Source organism: Tursiops truncatus, chromosome 9, assembly GCF_011762595.2.
Source record: "Tursiops truncatus isolate mTurTru1 chromosome 9, mTurTru1.mat.Y, whole genome shotgun sequence".
Lineage (NCBI taxonomy): Eukaryota > Metazoa > Chordata > Mammalia > Artiodactyla > Delphinidae > Tursiops > Tursiops truncatus.
In genome coordinates, this window is record NC_047042.1 from 61,689,921 (window position 1) to 61,708,379 (window position 18,459).

General features: G+C 36.2%; 1 protein-coding gene across 4 annotated transcripts in view; it reads right to left on the reverse strand.

Moving 5' to 3' along the window:
• Positions 1–2,944: 2,944 nt before the first annotated feature.
• Positions 2,945–18,459, reverse strand: part of NT5C3A (5'-nucleotidase, cytosolic IIIA) — a 41,128-nt gene continuing 25,613 nt past the window's right edge. For all 4 annotated transcript variants that reach the window (XM_004314893.3, XM_004314895.4, XM_019925935.3 and 1 more), the window contains 8 exons: positions 12,584–12,682; positions 10,818–10,887; positions 9,780–9,826; positions 8,463–8,548; positions 6,909–6,998; positions 5,376–5,538; positions 4,568–4,768; positions 2,945–3,652 (listed from right to left, as the gene is read on the reverse strand). In XM_004314893.3, the coding sequence (XP_004314941.2) occupies positions 3,551–3,652; positions 4,568–4,768; positions 5,376–5,538; positions 6,909–6,998; positions 8,463–8,548; positions 9,780–9,826; positions 10,818–10,887; positions 12,584–12,682 (858 nt within the window). In that variant the 3' untranslated portion in view covers positions 2,945–3,550. The remainder of the gene's footprint in view (positions 3,653–4,567; positions 4,769–5,375; positions 5,539–6,908; positions 6,999–8,462; positions 8,549–9,779; positions 9,827–10,817; positions 10,888–12,583; positions 12,683–18,459) is intronic.

Below are 18,459 nucleotides of genomic sequence, written 5' to 3' on the forward strand. Positions count from 1 at the left end.
TCTTTGCAGAAGCAACTTCAGGGACTCTGTGTGCTTTTGGGAGGGGAAGGAGGTGCCCGTGGCCTTCCTGTCTATTCCCTAACCCTCTTCTACGGTGCACACAGTCACTCAGCCTTTTCATTTAACAGAATTCCTTAAGGGCACTACATACGTTTATGATCTGCTAAACTGAACTGCTCTTTGGAATGCATTTGACCTGTAGCACTTCATTACGCTTACCTTACATATCTTCATGAAGATAAACATCCTGTGCTTGTTCTCTACGCTAGATCTTTAGATGGTCCTGTTTGAATTTCTTCACTGGCTGTTTTCTATAGTGGTGGAGACAGGTTGGCTGCATAAAAAATAAGTTTCTCTGGGAAAATTAAGGACTGTGGGCCTTAGAGCTTCAAGAATGGAGGGAAACTTTAGCTTGTATTTGTTTTTGTATTTAAACTGCCTACCTGACTGCTGAGCTGGGACACTGGTCTCTTCTGGCCTTCAGACTCGGACTGAAGTCTCGGCTCTTCTTGGGTCTCTGTCCTGCAGGCTTTTGTTGTTCAGCTTTACTGAGGTATAATTAACAAAACTGTAAGACATTTCAAGTGTATGTGATGATTTGACATAAATGTACATTGTGAAAGGATTCCCCCATCTACTTAATTAACATATACATCACCCATCACCTTTTTTTTTGGAGAACGTTTAAGTTCTACTCTTAGCAAATTTCAGCTATATGATAGCATTATCAACTATAGTCACCATGTTATACATCAGATCCACAGACCTTATTTATCTTATAGCTGAAAGTCTGTATCCTTTTTTGTATTTCCCCCACCCTCTAGGCCCTGGTAACCACTTTTTTACTGTTTCTATGACTTCAACTTATTATTTTTTGATTCCACGTATAAGTGATACCATGCAGTATTTATCTTTCTAAACCTTTGACTTACTGAGTGCTGCCTGGCACTTCCATTCTTTCCGTTGCTAAGGGAACATACGCATTTTGTTAGGGAAGTTGGCCCGACTGCAAGATTATACATAAGCACTTTAATATCTTAGGTTTCTAGGAACAGAGCTGCTTTCTTTGAAAGCTGCTTTCTTCCCTTGGATATCTTAGGGTCCGGAGTCTTTTTATAAAATAAGAATACTGCTCTCAATTATTTATTGCTAGCTGCAGATATTATTAAAATAGTGCTTGATTCTGTGTGGTCATCCTTAATGTTGGAATTTCAATAGGTCAGGGGAATTCCTTCCAGCTTACAGTGGCCATATTTAAATCTCATTGAAATTCAGACAACATCCAGATTTATAGTTCCCCAAATTTCTCCTCTGAGCCCTAATCTGCCTATGGTATCTTCTCCTATATATCTCACAGGCAACTCAAACTGTGTGTTCAAAATGGAATGTATATTCCCACTCCCTTCCCAGCACCTTCCATCCAAGCCTGTTCTCTCTCATTCTTCTCTTGTACCCATTCGTTCAAACCAGACACCTGGGGTCACCCTATTCTCTCACCCCACATGTTTAATCCAACAGCAAGTTTTGCCATTTCTGAACTGGTAATGGCTAGAAGAGGCTGTAGAGACTGCTCTCATGGCTTTCATTTTAAAGGGAGGTGACTGATCTATAGTCTTAGTAAAGGACTGAGCAATGACTAGAATGCAGGTCATAACTTCAGTATTCTTTACACTTACACCATGCAGTGTGCTTATTTGTGGAAGCATATTACAAATCCTTTGGAAAATAGCCAATATGGCAAGCTCTAATAGCAAATACAGGAGTAAAGAGCTCTCATTAGATAAGGAATTCCCAACTTTTTCTATGTGAAAAAGTCCTCCAGATAATTGATACTCCCATGCCATGCTATCTGCTTTAAAGCAAGAAACTTGGTTTTGAGTTCCATTCTGGAAATACCCAAGAAGGGAACAGTCTACTTTGTGCCACCGAGTACTTTGTTTCACTGTTTATTATAAAAAGGAGAAGTAGTGATGGAAGATAAGGATGGGCTGCAGGAAAAAGGTTTGCATCACAAGACCTTGCCTCTCTACCATATTCGACCGGACTAGAGATTACTGACCACACTAGATGTCCAGAACCAGCTGGATCATGCTTTGTCTGTATCACAGCTCACATGCTAAGAAAACCAATAGACTCTGCAGATCAAGGGCTAGAAGTCAGGGTCAAATTTATCACAATGGTAGGCTTCCCTGGTGGCGCAGTGGTTAAGAATCCGCCTGCCAATGCAGGGAACATGGGTTCAAGCCCTGGTCCGAGAAGATCCCACATGCCGTGGAACAACGAAGCCCGTGCGCCACAACTACTGAGCCTGCGCTCTACAGCCCATGAGCCACAACTACTGAAGCCTGCACGCCTAGAGCCCGTGCTCCACAACAAGAGAAGCCACCGCAATGAGAAGCCCGCGCACCGCAACAAAGGGTAGCCCCTGCTCATCGCAACTAGAGAAAGCCCGCACGCAGCAACGAAGATCCAACACAGCCAAAAATAAATAAATAAAATAAATAAATTTATTAAAAAAAAAAATTATCACAATGGCAAGTCTAAGCCTTGTGTAAACCATTATGGGGCAGCCAAAACTCAGAATGGGAAGTCAGACTGCACAGAGGAATGTCAGTTCCTAACCCTGAAGTACTCTGTTTTAGTCAGCATGAGACCCAGCTATATTTTGTTTTCTGCCTATGGCTGTTTCTGAAACGCTTAGACTTTCAGTATAGTACTTCTTTTACTAATAGTTTCAATGGGGGAAAACAACTTTCCTAGGCCCCATTATTTTCTGAAGGACAGATTAAGTTTTCTCTGCAAAAATCTTTTTATTTTTATAGTGTGTAAATCTGAAAATAATCTAAATAGCCACTATGACAAGGACATTAGGATTCATACATCACACACAAAAACATGGCAGGTTTTGCTGAATGAATAATAATAGTCTTGACAGAGTTAAAAAGGCTTTTCATTTCATTTTTATCATCAGTGCTTCAATATAGAACATTTTGTAATGATTAGTGGCATGTAGATACCAATAGATTCTTTTTCAAACATCAAATGCCAATATTTTTTGGTAAATATCGATTTTCACCAAACAAAATAACCAAACGTAACACAATTTTAGGAGATGGTTAATACCATCAGCATAATTCACCCAAATTATAAAAATGACAACACTTAAAATCATGCACGTTATTTCACCATTTCATAAAACTTTTTAAACGTCTACAAACTTTCCCAATGTAAAAAGCCTTCTCAAAAATGTCATAATAACATTAAGCTACAAAATTCACTATGGAAATGTAGGGAGTTATTCTTCAAATTTTTGCTCTAAGTTTTTTTTTAATCTGTTAAAAAATATAGTGAGGAGTGTGTTGAGAGAGATGGAGAAAAAGGAGCTTCCAGTTGATGGATTCAATAAATCTGAAAATACTTCAGTAATATAGAGGAAAAACTTCAAGATCAAGAATATATTATAAATAAAATCTTTTAACAAGATGAACAGATGAGCAGCTCTTGCATCAATTGTACCCACAGGTGAGAGGTCTTCTTGAAGAATGCTTGTTTATAGAATCTTCTGTAAGATAGAGTTGGCTACATCCAATGATTCATCTTTTACTAGAACAATATCATAAGAGTCCATGTACTTTTCTAAAAGCTCATCCACCTAATCAACAACCAAAAAAAATCACAAAAATTAAATTAATATGCAGGGGGGAGAAGTAAATAATCTCAGTATAAATCTCACTGCTATGTTAAATCTTTTGGGTAAAATGTTGTAAATTAATTTGCTTTCATAAAACCTTTGAAATGAAAAAATACTTTCAAAATTTTAAAACTCATTGACATAGGAAGTTTCCCACATGGTGGCTTTTCTTCTGAAATGATTTCTCTCTAGCCCAGTGGTTCTCAACTGGGGAGATAGTGCCCAAGGAACATTTGGCAGTGTCTAGAGACATTTTTGATTCTCAACTAGGGAATGATATGGGCTTCTAGTGGGGAGAGGCCAGAGACGCCTCATTTAGAATGTACACTCTCCCTCCCCTATAGCATGCATATGTACATACCAAGTCCTTTAATCATCACCAAAGTAAAGGGATAAAGAGAAATCAAAATGTCTCTAAAATAACTGGGGCTTCCCTGGTGGTGCAGTGGTTAAGAATCCACCTGCCAATGCAGGGGACACAGTTTTGGGCCCTGGTCTGGGAGGATCCCACATGCCGCAGAGCAACTAGGTCCATGCGCCATAACTACTGAGCCTGCGAGCCACAACTACTAAGCCCACGTGCCACGGCTGCTGAAGTCTGCGCGCCTGGAGCCTGTGCTCCACAACAAGAGAAGCCACCGCAATGAGAGGTCCGTGCAGTGCAACGGGGAGTGGCCCCCGCTCGCCGAACTAGAGGGCCCGTGCGCAGCAACGAGGGCCCAGCGCAGCCAAAAATAAATAAATTTAATAAATAAATTTAAAAAAGAAAAAGTCTCTAAAATAACTACTTTCTCAGGCACCTTTGGTAACGATTGTCTATAAAGTTTTATCCTAATTTTTTTTCTAAAGAAAATTGAATCACATCTATATACTTACTCTATCATTTAGATATCCAATTTTCAGAATGTGTTCAACATTGGCTACTCCATCTGCCATTTTTAAGTCCCCTTGGGAGTCTCCCAGCAGAATTATGTTGCTATTGTTTTTTAGTTGATTGAAATATTCCGTATTCTTCAAGGATCCATCATGTTTGTTAAACACATGAATTAGTTCTCCTTTAAATCCTCTGAGCAGCCCCTGTTAAAAATATAAATCCTCTGAAACAATAGGTTCTGCAAGTTCTACTTGTTGCATTTTTACATTCATGATAGGTAAGAAGGGCTCTGAGAAGTTAATGACTTCCTAGAGACCACTTTAAATGCATTGAAAACCATTGAAAAACCATTGAAAACCACTGAAAGCACAATGCTTTGAAAACCCAATTTTTACTTTTCATTTGTTTCCCAACCAAAAGGTCTCATTTTATGTATGTCATAATATATTGTCTTTCCTAGAACTCATTCAAATAATGTCAGTTCTAATTCACTTTTTTTCCCCATCTATGGATATTAAGTGTTCAGAATTGCTGCATTAAATTACTTTAAAAGAAGTTTTACTAATTTTATTATTAGTCTGCAGCTTCAGAAACAGAAGGGTATATTATTATTATTATTATTTTTGGTATATTATTTTTAAAACATGGATATAGATATAACCCTGGGAGAGATGATGATTTCCAGAGCAGGCCTATCAACTTGGCCTAGTTTAATGAATATACATTAAATAATAAATTAAAATGCATTTACACGATTAAAATATTTTCTGAGACTAAAATTAATCATGAAGAATGATTTGCTATTCTTACATTGTCATCAAAATCCATGAAGTTGGACACTACTTTGACATTTGGATAATAAACACCAGCTTGACGGATAACCTCCTCTAGTACATCACCGATACCAGCTGAGAATATGAACACAGGAATACTGTACTGTTGCAGCTTATCAAAGAAATTCTCATATCCTTCCCTGTAAGATGGAGGTAAGAAGTGAGTGTTAAAGAGCAAGGTATATCTCCGTTTCACCTAGAAGTTATAAAAGCTAAATATTTCTACTTGATTCTATGGCTCATTTATATTCTCATTTCAAAATACTGCCCAAGAGGGCTGTTACTGTTGTCTATGACACTACTGCAAGTTTTTCAAACTGGTTAGCTTTTTATTCTCGTTTCAATAAATTCTAACAGTACAAAGTAGATGATTTTAGACTTGCACTGAATATGGACATAAACCTACAGTTCAGAATGTATATCATTTTACAGCAAATAATTGAAGCACACCTTGAAAAACCCACGAAAGGTAAGCTGGAAGACCTCCTGCTTGTCATCTTGCTCATCTACTCCTTATTGTAAGAAAAGCAGAGTGGTGTATTCTCTTTACATCTGGCATCTCTCTTACCTAAGATGTGGCAGCCATAGGTAATGTCTTGATCTTAAAATCAAAACTCATTTTACTCTTAATGCACTATAGGTTAAGCTGCCTACAAAGGAATGAAATACTTACTAGCTGTCCTCACACTCTTTCTGACAATTTAATGCTTTGCTCCTTAGAAGCAGATTACCTTAAAATGTAGCATCATCAAAAAAAAAAAAAAAAAGAGGAGAAAAGAAATATCATCATATTCACCCAATGAATTGAAAAATTTAAGAGGTGGTAAACAGTACTGAAAATAAGCTTAAAAATGTTTATAGGGCTTCCCTGGTGGCACAGTGGTTGAGAGTCTGCCTACCGATGCAGGGGACGCGGGTTCGTGCCCCGGTTCAGGAAGATCCCACATGCCGCAGAGCGGCTGGGCCCGTGAGCCATGGCCGCTGAGCCTGCGCGTCTGGAGCCTGTGCTCCGCAACGGGAGAGGCCACAGCAGGGAGAGACCCACGTACCACAAAAAAAAAAAAGTTTATATAATTCATATATTACAGATATTTTTATTACCTGCTAAAACATATTCGCCTTTCCTAGAGATAGTAGTTTTCAAGGGGAGTTTGAGAATTCAGAAGGCAGATCATGTAACAGAAACAGACTTATGAGCTTAAAATCCTTTTCAAGTTGATTTATAAACATTCCTTTCATATTTCATGTCTTTCAAAAGTATTTTGCTAAAATATTTCAAAATGGTCTTGGTTTCATAAATTTTTAAGTTAGTCTTGAAATTATCTAATATGTCATTCTACATTCCTTATCTTACCACTGTTTTATGATAGGTGGCATATTTTGGATATGTTTTTATACGTGATATTTTATAGATTATTTTAATTAAAAAACACACTTGAATACATATATAACAACAGTTCAAGTCCGTAGACAATTAACAACAACAAAAAAAAACACCCGAGAAACTTACTTGAGCATAATGTCAGATTCTTCCACAATTTCTTTAAGTTTGGCTTTTGGTAAAGCCTGTTCAACAAGCAAACCATGTGATTTAGTATACCTGGAAAGTATAAAGAGAATATCAATTATCAAGGAAAAAGAGAATATCAATTAAAGCAAATTAAGACTATTATCTTTATTAAAAAGCATTCTTCAGTATGAGAAAATGAGCATTTCATTTATCGTAATTTTGAATTTAAATTTTAGAGATTTAAATTCATCACTAATGAATGTTATACCCCACGTGTCTCGAAATGTGATATGCATGTTCTTACTGTATTTCCCAGTTCTCAAAGTCTGGTTTAATTTAAATGTGTTAATAAGATAATGAAAGGATACAAGGTGTAACTCTGTCCTCAGTCTACAGATAAAACTGAATTGAAGCTAGGGAGGCAAAATCATTTCTCTGATTGCAGTGAGAATTAGAGCTAAGCCATTTTTTCCCACCTGTTTGTGGTCTGAATTTTCATGAAGAGCCGAAGTACTGAAGATGTTGCCTAGTGAGCCGGAGAAAATTCTTGCTATGGAAATTTTTATATATAGGTGCTTTGTAATTACATAAAACCACCTATAATTATAGCATCTCAGTATAATAGGCCTTTAGAACCTCTCTAGCTGATATCTAAAAATCCACCTATAATATTCCTAAGTGAACTTCCTCTCTGAGTCAGCTCCCATCATGTTAGTGAGCTCATTCTCCCGGGGAAGTTTATACCATTGCTAGAAAATTCTAATTGCTGGACAGTCCTTTCTTTCATCATGTTGAAATCAGTTGGCTTAAGCCTTCCAAGTCTAGTTCTGTTTCGAGAGGCATGTAAAGTCTAACCTCTTTTCAGTGTTTCATACCATAAACACTAATTAAGTGTGCAACGTATTCAGGTTAGGTAATGGGATAATGAAAACCAGTAATATCATTCCTAGTCTCTTGAGACTAAAACCACAAGTTGTTGCTTCTCAAATCAAAGCATCCTCTCTATTCCTTGAAATCTTCCTCAAATGGGATGGCTCCAATTCCTGTGATTATCTTAGTGGACTCCTTTGACACAGACTAAGTTTGTCAACATTTCTCTTAATAGCATTCTCCCAGGACTCAACACAATGCTTCCACTGTGGTCTGCTTGGAATGCTGCATTTTGATTAATGCGACCAACATCAGAGGCTCATTTCTCAGTAACTATGTCACCTGCTGGCTCCAACTAAGTTCAGAGTCAACTTAAATCCTAATTCTTTTTCTTTATACATTCAGCCACATCTGTCCATATACTTAAAAAATTTTTCTTCTTTTTAATTTAAGGCTTGAGTGCAGGATTTAAATTTATTCCCACTGATCTTCATAGTAACAAAACAAATTCTAGACTGTTGCAGTGATTAGAGAATTCGAGTTCATTTTGTCATATTTAATCACTGCTCTAACTCACTGGATAATCTATGAATCTATTTATATACAGTACAGGGGAAAACCATTAGTTGTAACTGTAATGTTATTTTATATTTTTAAACCTCCCATCACCCAATACACACTTACCACTCTACTATATAAGGGTACTTCTCTTCTACAGTAAGAACAGGATCAATTTCAATAGCATAATACTTTTCCTTTAGTTGCAGTAACTAGAAATAAGTGAATAACAATCATTAAGACTACAAAGTTGTCATTAAGCTGCTTAGTTTTACAGAAAGCAAAACAATGTAAGCAAGTGTTTTCCACAAACTGCTTTATATGGTAAAGATTAGATCATGCCTAACTAATGCATAGATCCACTGAAGACATCTTTGTTGGTCTTAGTTTACATATAACTAAATATACCTGCAAAAAGTTACCTTGCTTTTTCGGGGGCTTCCCTGGTGGCGCAGTGGTTAAGAATCCGCCTGCCAATGCAGGGGACACAGGTTCGAGCCCTGGTCTGGGAAGATCCCCCATATCGCGGAGCAACTAAGTCCGTGCGCCACAACTACTGAGCCTGCACTCTAGAGCCCGTAAGCCACAACTACTGAGCCCGTGTGCCACAGCTACTTAAGTCCATGTGCCTAGAGCCTGGGCTCTGCAACAAGAGAAGCCACCTCAATGAGAAGCCCGCGCACCGCAACAAAGAGTAGCCCCCACTCGCCGCAACTAGAGAAAACCTGCGTGCAGCAGCTAAGACCCAACATAGACAAAAATAAATAAATAAAATAAATAATAATTTTAAAAAAAGTTACCTTGCTTTTTTAAAGTACTTTCAGGTCAGTAATTCAGTGAAACCAGTAATCAAATTATCACTACCAAAAAAACTCTTGTTCTCCTATGAAAGTATTCAATTTGATTCATATTTGGAGTCTTATTTGTTAAAATAGACACAGATAGACACTTACTCAAGGAAGTAGAGAACTGAGCCAGTTTTCTGATCAATTTAAGGGGACAAAATACATAAAACGACAGTACTTTTTTTTGGCTGCAAGGCTTGTGGGATCTTAGTTCCCCAACCAGAGATCAAACCTGTGCCCCCTGCATTGGAAGCTCGGAATTCCAACCGCTGGATGGCCAGGGAATTCCCATCACAGTATTTTTGTTTTAATTCTCCAGTTAATGTAAGGACACCAGAATATTTTGGTAATCTATTAAAAGTTTCTCATGTAAGTTTTATTGTTATTGTTAAAAAGTTACTGTTAATTTTTTCATTAAAATAAGTTGGGAGCATATAGTCCATACAATAAACCTAAGATCTGTGAGTGTTTACTATGTGCCAGATATGGCTATAAACACTTTGCAACCATTCTTGTTTGTATGAATGAACCTGAAAAAACTCTCAGCAAAAAGGGTAATGAAGTTTTTGAGTAACTCTGGATTATAGTTAGTGTTTACCTTTTCTCGACATTCATCTGTAATTAGCTTACAGTTGTCAATGACATCTAAAGAAAGAAAGCAAACTAGGCATTAAAAAAAATACTCTGAACTATATTCAATATCCTGGGAAAAACCATAATGGAAAATAATATAAAAAAGAATGTATATATATGTATAACTGAGTCACTTTGCTGTACAACAGAAATTAACTAAACATTGTAAACCAACTATACTTCAATTAAAAAATAAATTTAAAAAAAGAAAAGAAATACTCTGATGCTACTAGTTCTATAAATAACTTATTACTTTTAACTTAAATGCCAAGTCAAGTAGCATGGTCATTACAACTTTTGGTGTTAGTGCTGTAATTCACATGGCATTCCTAGAGAATCTAATGGTTTTAAAATCTAAACCTTGGATCTAAAGCTTTTTTCCTACATTTGGGATTACTTGATTAGAAATTCTCCAGAGAGGAATTACTGGGCCAAAGGGTACAATTTTTAGTAGTTTTTAAAATAAATTATCAATGATTTGTCAAATTACACATGTTCCAACAGTTAGTGAGAGGGCTTATATCAGGTTAAAGAGTATTATTTTAAAAACTCACTGCCAAGTTTGGAAACCAAAAAAGCTATATTATCCTAACAACAGATTTTAACTGGATATTTATTTAGTAACTCACTCTTTTACTGAGTTTATCAATGACACAAAAATTTAGTAACATTCCTAGAAAACACAAAGCATTTGATAAATCTGTTTCTTTAGGCTAATTCAAAGTTTAAATTCATTTAAATATTTCCTGAGTAGACCACATTTGGGAGAAAAATTTCAGAAGTCTTCATTCCTCTTGCAACCAAAACCATATAGAAAAACAGCCATTTACGTAACATGGGGAAAACAAATCCTAAAAATATAATAATAAAATAATAAGGCTCCCTCACTTTCAATGTCCATAAAGAAGAAAAAACCCCAAGCAATCTCATAGATAATACAGGTAGAAAAGGAATTTAAAATAATGATTAATTTCATAAATTTGTTTATGAATGCCACACTTACTATGACATGATGGGCATCTTTTCCCTCTGTAGGAAAATCGACTTAGTGTCATATCAAAGTCTGTTATTATCTGTAAGAAAAGGGAAAAAGGCATTATGAAATTACAGCCACCAAGGCCAGACACTTAATGCACATTTCCTAGAGGCATAAGACTGTGTTCCGTCCCTGCCCTCCACTGTAGATTATTCGGTCTACGCTGAGATTTCTAATGCAGTTCATATATCAAGTCCTGAGAATTTCCATAACTACAAGGTGAACCTTAAGTGCCCCAGCACTGTCGCCAAATAAAATCTGACTAATCGGTATAGGAATTTGCACTCACAGGTAATATGGTTACTATTCCTGACAGCAATAAAACATTGCACAATTTCAACCTACTTGGTCAATGTACAAAAATGCAGTGGAAGCAAACTATATGAAGCTTTTCGTTATTGAAACTGTTACATTCTTGAGTTAACTTGTCTATTTAGGTAAACTCTACCAATGAATGAATGATACGTAGCAACAGTTTACCAACTCTTGAAACTTAGGAGACTGGGCTAAATATTGTTTCAGAAATGTTTAAAAAAAAGAGTAAGTTTTTACTGAATATCCAGACTGTTGATTTAATTTACATGTAAAACATTCCTTTAAAAAAAAAGGAAAGAATTAAAAAAAAGTTATCTATCTCCTAATAAAGTTACATTTTACTTTGAACTACTATGATTTATTTTATTTAAAAAATTTTTTTGGCTGCGGTGGGTCTTCGTTGCTGCACGCAGGCTTTCTCTAGTTGCAGCACATGGGCTACTCTTCATTGCGGTGCGCGGCCTCCTCATTGCGGTGACTTCTCTTGTTGTGTAGCATGGGCTCTAGGGCGTGCAGACTTGAGTAGTTGCGGTACGCGGGCTCAGTAGTTGTGGCGCACGGGCTTAGCTGCTCTGCAGCATGTGGGATCTTCCCGGACCAGAGCTCAAACCTGTGTCCCCTGCATTGGCAGGCAGATTCTTAACCACTGTGCCACCAGGAAAGTCCTGAACTACTGTGATTAATTAAATTAAAAGAACAACTTGGGGCTTCCTTGGTGGCACAGTGGTTGAGAATCTGCCTGCTAATGCAGGGGACACAGGTTCGAGCCCTGGTCTGGGAAGATCCCACATGCCGCAGAGCAACTGGGCCCGTGAGCCACAATTACTGAGCCTGCGCGTCTGGAGCTTGTGCTCTGCAACAAGAGAGGCCACGATAGTGAGAGGCCCGCACACTGCGATGAAGAGTGGCCCCCACTTGCCACAGCTGGAGAAAGCCCTTGCACAGAAGCGAAGACCCAACACAGCAAAAATAAATAAATAAATTAAACCACATTAGAGAATGGCTGAAAACACTTCAAAAAAAAAAAAAAAAATGTTAAAAAAAAAAATAAATAAAAAATAAAAAAATAAAAGAACAACTTGAAACTGTACACATTTTAAAGAATATTATATTATTAATATTAATATTTTACTTAAGATGGTTTAATACTTATGCATATCACTAGTTAGCTTAGCACTTAATATTAAAGAAAAGCTAAATTTATCTCAAGGCTACTAATTTTGTTTGTTTCCAGTGGGTCATTCTGAGTATTTTAGACCAATTCTAGATATATCTCTTAGATTTTACATTCCAAAAGGATGGGTGAAGCTTGCTATCGAAACTTTCTTTACTTAGATTGTAGCAACACATAGGATGAATGAGACTGCTTGAACATGAAAAAAAAGGTTTAATACTTAAGGCTTCTGATAATTATTCACCTGAAGTTTGGCAGCTCCTCCTTTGATAAGACCGCAGATAATTTCTTCTACTCTTGTAGGATTCTTGATGCGAACTGAATTTTTCTGGAATTCTGGCATCTAAAAATCAAAGAAATTAACTATTTTTAATTCCTTTTTCCCCAGGTTCCTTTGATACTAAGCAGAATAATATAAAAAGCTTATATTTTTTAAAGATGTAAAAATGTTGGGGCATTATTTTTAAAAAAGCAAACCACCATATCAAGTTGCCATTTATACAAAAAATTTTAAAGCACATCAGTAGTTTCCATCTAGAAGATTAAGGCAAAACTACATTTGTAATACATTATCAGAAAATGCAATTTTTCTAATTATAAAAGTCATGCATGTTTACCACAGAAAAAAACCAAAGTATAAAGAAATAAAAATTGCCTGTAATTCTACTGCCCAAGGATAAACAAGTAAACATTTAAATCAATTTTCCAGTATTTTCATTTTTATGATTGCAATCATGCATGTATATGCACATAATTTATCTCATTCTCATTACACACTTTTGCACCTGGCTTTTTTTTTTTTTAAGTAAATACCTTAGTTTTAACAGTACTTTTTTAAAAAAAAATGCATTCTTTTTTTTTAAAAAATATTTTATTTATTTATTTATTTTTGGCTGTGTTGGGTCTTCATTGCTGTGCGTGGGCTTTCTCTAGTTGAGGTGAGCAGGGGCTACTCATCAATGCGGTGCACGGGCTTCTCACTGCGGTGGCTTCTCTTGTTCCGGAGCACGGGCTCTAGGCACGCAGGCTTCAGTAGTTGTGGCACGTGGGCTCAGTAGTTGTGGCTTGCGGGCTCTAGAGCACAGGCTCAGTAGTTGTGGCACACGGGTTTAGTTTGCTCCACAGCATGTGGGAATCTCCCTGGACCAGGGCTTGAACCCATGTCCCCTGCACTGGCAGGCGGATTCTTAACAACTAAACCACCAGGGAAGTCCTTGCATCTGGCTTTTTGAAATTAATGTATTTAATTTGAAAAGTTGCTTCAAGATCTTTGCTTCTTTATTGTACTATATCCCCCCAAACTTCATTGTTCTTGGCATAAATTTTACAATGGACTTATTTCAAGTTAAGACCCTACTAGGTATTAGACCACCTGGGCTTAGAAGCTGCCACTAGGCTGGTTTATGCAGGCTTTAGTTTTGCTCAACAATTTAATGTTATATAAATATTGTTTCTCTTTTCTACTATATCACAGATATAATGAAATTGATCAGAGTTTGATCAGAGTAAAATCAGCACCAGCACAGTGCTCTTACAGCTGTACAAGAAGACTGGGGGAAGGAAACTATGAATCATTTAATAGTCAGCTCACAGTATAAAACGAAAGTGAACCTCAAATCAAGATTCTATAGTGGTTTGTATCAGATAATATTTATTTACTTTATATCCTATTATTATGGGTGTGTTATCACCAATATTAACATATTTCATGTGTGTTATGGACACAGTTATGAAAAATTCCCCAGACCTTGTATCTCTGCTACAAGAGAGTCTGATCAGTTAAGTCTATTAGGTCCCATGTTGTCGCTACATAATGGACAAAATTGGAAAATCAGAAAAAAAGCTAAAATGTTTTCCTAAGACTGGAGGATGAATACAGAGAGTACAGGAAAGAGAAGTGGGAACATTAAATTTTTCTTCATGAATGAAAGACCTGGACTTATAATACACTTAATTTTAAAAAGCCGTATTTAAATAGGATAGGATAACCTGCAATGCAATTAACCTTCACACAGTGATCTTTTTAATTTAAATGGACTTTAAAGGGTTTCAAAAGAATAAAGAAGGTTATTTAAATCATCTAAATACATCACTATTTTATTGTGATTTTTTAATAGATGAGAAAAACCAATAGGCATTTGTCCCTACATTCCTTTTTTTCATTCATTAATATCCATTCACTTGTTTTATAAATACTTACCATGTGTCTACTTTGTGTCAGACAGGAGAAGCTAGAGATATGATGACATGATGCTTATACCGTTTTCTTGTTGAGTTTTAGGAATCACTGCTGTTTTGGAATATCACTTTTGTTGTTCCCTTACAAATACCTTAGCTAGTAAATGATCCCCTGACTAAAGTCTGCTCTTACTTCTGCCTTAACTGGCAGATGCATAACAACCAGCATATGCTTGATTCGATAACTAACCCGTTGATGAAAGCAATAGAGGGTATATGTCACCTACTGTATTTTCGCCAAGAAAATTAGACATTTTGTTTCAGTGTGTCGATACTGAGGAAGATGTCCTGCCTCAAGCAAGTTACATATTACATTTAATTTTTTTTTTTTTTTTTTTTTTTTTTTTTTTTTTGCGGTACGCGGGCCTCTCACTGTTGTGGCCGCTCCCATTGCGGAGCACAGGCTCTGGGCGCGCAGGCTCAGCGGCCATGGCTCATGGGCCCAGCCGCTCTGCGGCATGTGGGATCTTCCCGGACCGGGACACGAACCCGCGTCCGCTGCATCGGCAGGTGGACTCCCAACCATTGCGCCACCAGGGAAGCCCCAATACATTTAATTTTAAAAAGCCATGTTTAAACAGGACTTCAAAGTAGGCTGGTTTCTGCTAGGCTAAACAACTATTAGATTGGTTTATTTGACAGTGAAAATAAAGAGAACCAGTGGCTAGAGGCATTCATATCCCTGCTTCTGCACAAAATATAACCATTCATTTTCAGATAAATGAGTAGCGAATACTCAAACAGTACTAGGGCGAAATACCAGTGATTAAAACAGATGGAAGGGCCGCTACTTTCTCCAGAGAACACGACAGGATGGAGGACACCGGCGTAAGAAATGAAAAAAAATTATAATTATACTTGCCTTGGACTATATGGTAATACACCACACACACCCCTTTCCACAATACACATACAATATTACTAAAGTATATGATAAATACTTCTCAGGAACTTGAGATATTGGACATTTTACTCAAATATTTTAGAGTACAGCCTAAGAAATACAATTTTATGTATGAAATTTGTCAATGAATATCAGAATATCAGAACATTATGAAGCACACTACAGGAGTATGCATTTCATCATATGTCACATACTTTTGTTACCTCCTCAAATCCCTTCCTCATATTCCTCTTGGACAAAATACACCTTCCTCTTTGGTGGTACATAAAATAATGATACTTGAAATTTGAAGGGCAAGTTATTTTAAATTTTTTGAAAACTTTCCAATTTGATAATACAATTTTATGAAAAATAAGGGGCTAAAAATTTCCATCATTTGTGAGCAAAAGAAAACCAATTCATTTTCTAAGGCTATAATATAAAATGTTAGGGAGGGAGCGAAGCTTTCCTGACAAGAATCAGGGTATTCTGGTTGACTGGAGCCTAATCTGAAGCAATGCTAAAGATAACTATGGAAAACCTAAAATATACTTATTCTGGCTGATCTTTAATATATCGTATTTGTACAGATGAAATGAATTCCTAATTATTAGTCTACTTACATATTCAGAATGCATGATTTCTAAAGAAATTGATTGCAAAGTTATATAGTTTTGTTCACAACCCTATAGCAATATTACAGTGTTTGATATGATCTTATGGATACACTGAGATGATATAAATGAATATCTGCATAGTAGTCACAAAATTGTCCTAAGGATGTCTACCTGTAATTTTCCTAAACACGGCCACATCAAAATTAGTTTGAATTACTTAAGAATCTTTGTCTGAAGCTCTCAGGGAAAATATTTTTTCTTTGTTTTCCAATGTTCAGATATGGTACAAGCAAAAGTCTTCATTACTGGTACAAAGGAGTGGGCACTACAATTTTTATGTGATGACATAAAAAGTATAGATTTTTAAAACCACCTATTCAGACTGGTACATTTACTCACTCACATACCTGGATGATTCTATGATTTACTTTGAAGATTATGCACTGCTAAATTTTATTGATAGCCATCTCTCCTGCCTACCACATATCTGGCCTGTCTCCACATTAAGGGAGTGTAGGCCAAATTCTTTCCTTCATTTACCATATAGTCTTTAACTGTAAGGCATTCTGTTAAGCAGCTCTGTAAAAGATACAGAAGTTTTAGTAAGATATACATCTTATACTCAAATGCATGTTCTCTAACATGGATTATAATACAGGAACCCAAATAACTAATACATTGCCAAGATGTCCAAGTACAATACCAGAGAAACAGAAGAAATTGAGATTACTTCTGCTGGGGTCAAAGGAGGGAGGGCCGATGGAGCTAGGATTTCAGAGTGAAGCAGGATTTGGGTATGCTGAGACTGGGAGGGGTCAAAGTACAGGGTCTAATGTGGGAAAAAGATAAATAGCTCTGTTTTTCTAGAACTTAAGTGTACATGGAGAAGAGTGTGAGTGTGTGTAAAGTCTGGAAGGAGAGATTTGGACTCAGATCATGAGAAGTTAAGCATAACATCCTAAGGAGATATCAACTTAAAAGATGTATCAATGTTTTTAGAAAAGCAAACCCAAGGTAAAAATTGTGTAAATTCACGCAATGACAGTAAAAAGTATTTAAGTATATATCATCTTTTGGCTTGTTTTCCTTCAATAGTGTTATTGTGGGTTAACTACATTGCTACTTGCTTCTAAAGGAGACACATGTTAGAAGGTTCTAGGATCCAGGTAACAACAAATTATATGGTAAGACTTTCCTATGTCTCTTGTATTCATTTTGGTTAAAAAAAGAAAAAGAAAATCAACTCAAGAAAGAAAATGAGTTTAGAATGATTTAAGTCAGTGATGTTCATGCTCAGTACCAATGAATCAAATGTCAATCATGCAATGGATGCAAAGATCATGTCCAAGTATTAGGCTGAACCATACAAAACTGCCAATATTGGACTATATTTGATGTATTAAAAAAATCAGCAATTTCATGCTTTATCCTAACAGCTCTAAGTATACTGATGACAAGCTTAATCAGCACTTTGAGTCAACTTTAACCTCCCATCACATATTGGATGAGGAAAGTTAAATGAGAGATTTACTAATTGTGACATAAAGCTGTTTGCATGCTATGTTCTGGTTTATAGGCTCAAACCAGAAAAAGAAAACTAGAAAGAAAAAGGATGAAAAAATAGAGAAGAGGAAGAACAACAAAAAGGACAGAAAGAGAAAATACGAAAGAGATCATGGGGCAGTTGTCTTCTTTAAAAGACGGAAACTGTGATTTAAAAAATTTTTATGAATAAGGAGGATGGACATAATTTTCCCCACACATACAAATAAATGCTACTTACAGAGCTAAAACACTTACTAACATAATATAGGAGATTCACATTCACTGAGTGCTTACTATGTGCTATGAGGTACTTTATATATACTTTTTCATTAAATATGTGTAAGAACATTTCAATTATAAGATGAATAAGGTCTGAGGATATAATGTATAACATGGTGATCATAATGTTTAACACTATCACAAAATAGAAATTTACTAAAAGAGTAGAACTCAAATGTTCTCAAAAAAAAAAAAAGGTAAATTTGTGAGGTCATGGATGTGTTAACTAGATGGGGTAAACTTTCACAATGTACATGCATATCAAATCATCACACTGTACACTTTAAATATCTTGTAATTTTATTTGTCAATTATATCTTTAAAAAGCTGGGAAAAGATATGAATGAAAACAACACAAGGTTGGTGCTTTCACACCCATTTCTTAAAGGTGAGATGGTTGCCTTCATTCAAGGGTATCACAGCTATCAAGGACTGAGTTAAGATCTGAAGCCAGTTCTGATGCCAAAGCCTATATTTTCCCTACTTCATCCTAATTTCTATAATGCGATGAAAGCTACTGCTGTTCAAGAAGTTTTTAAAAATTCTTAAATGCTGGTC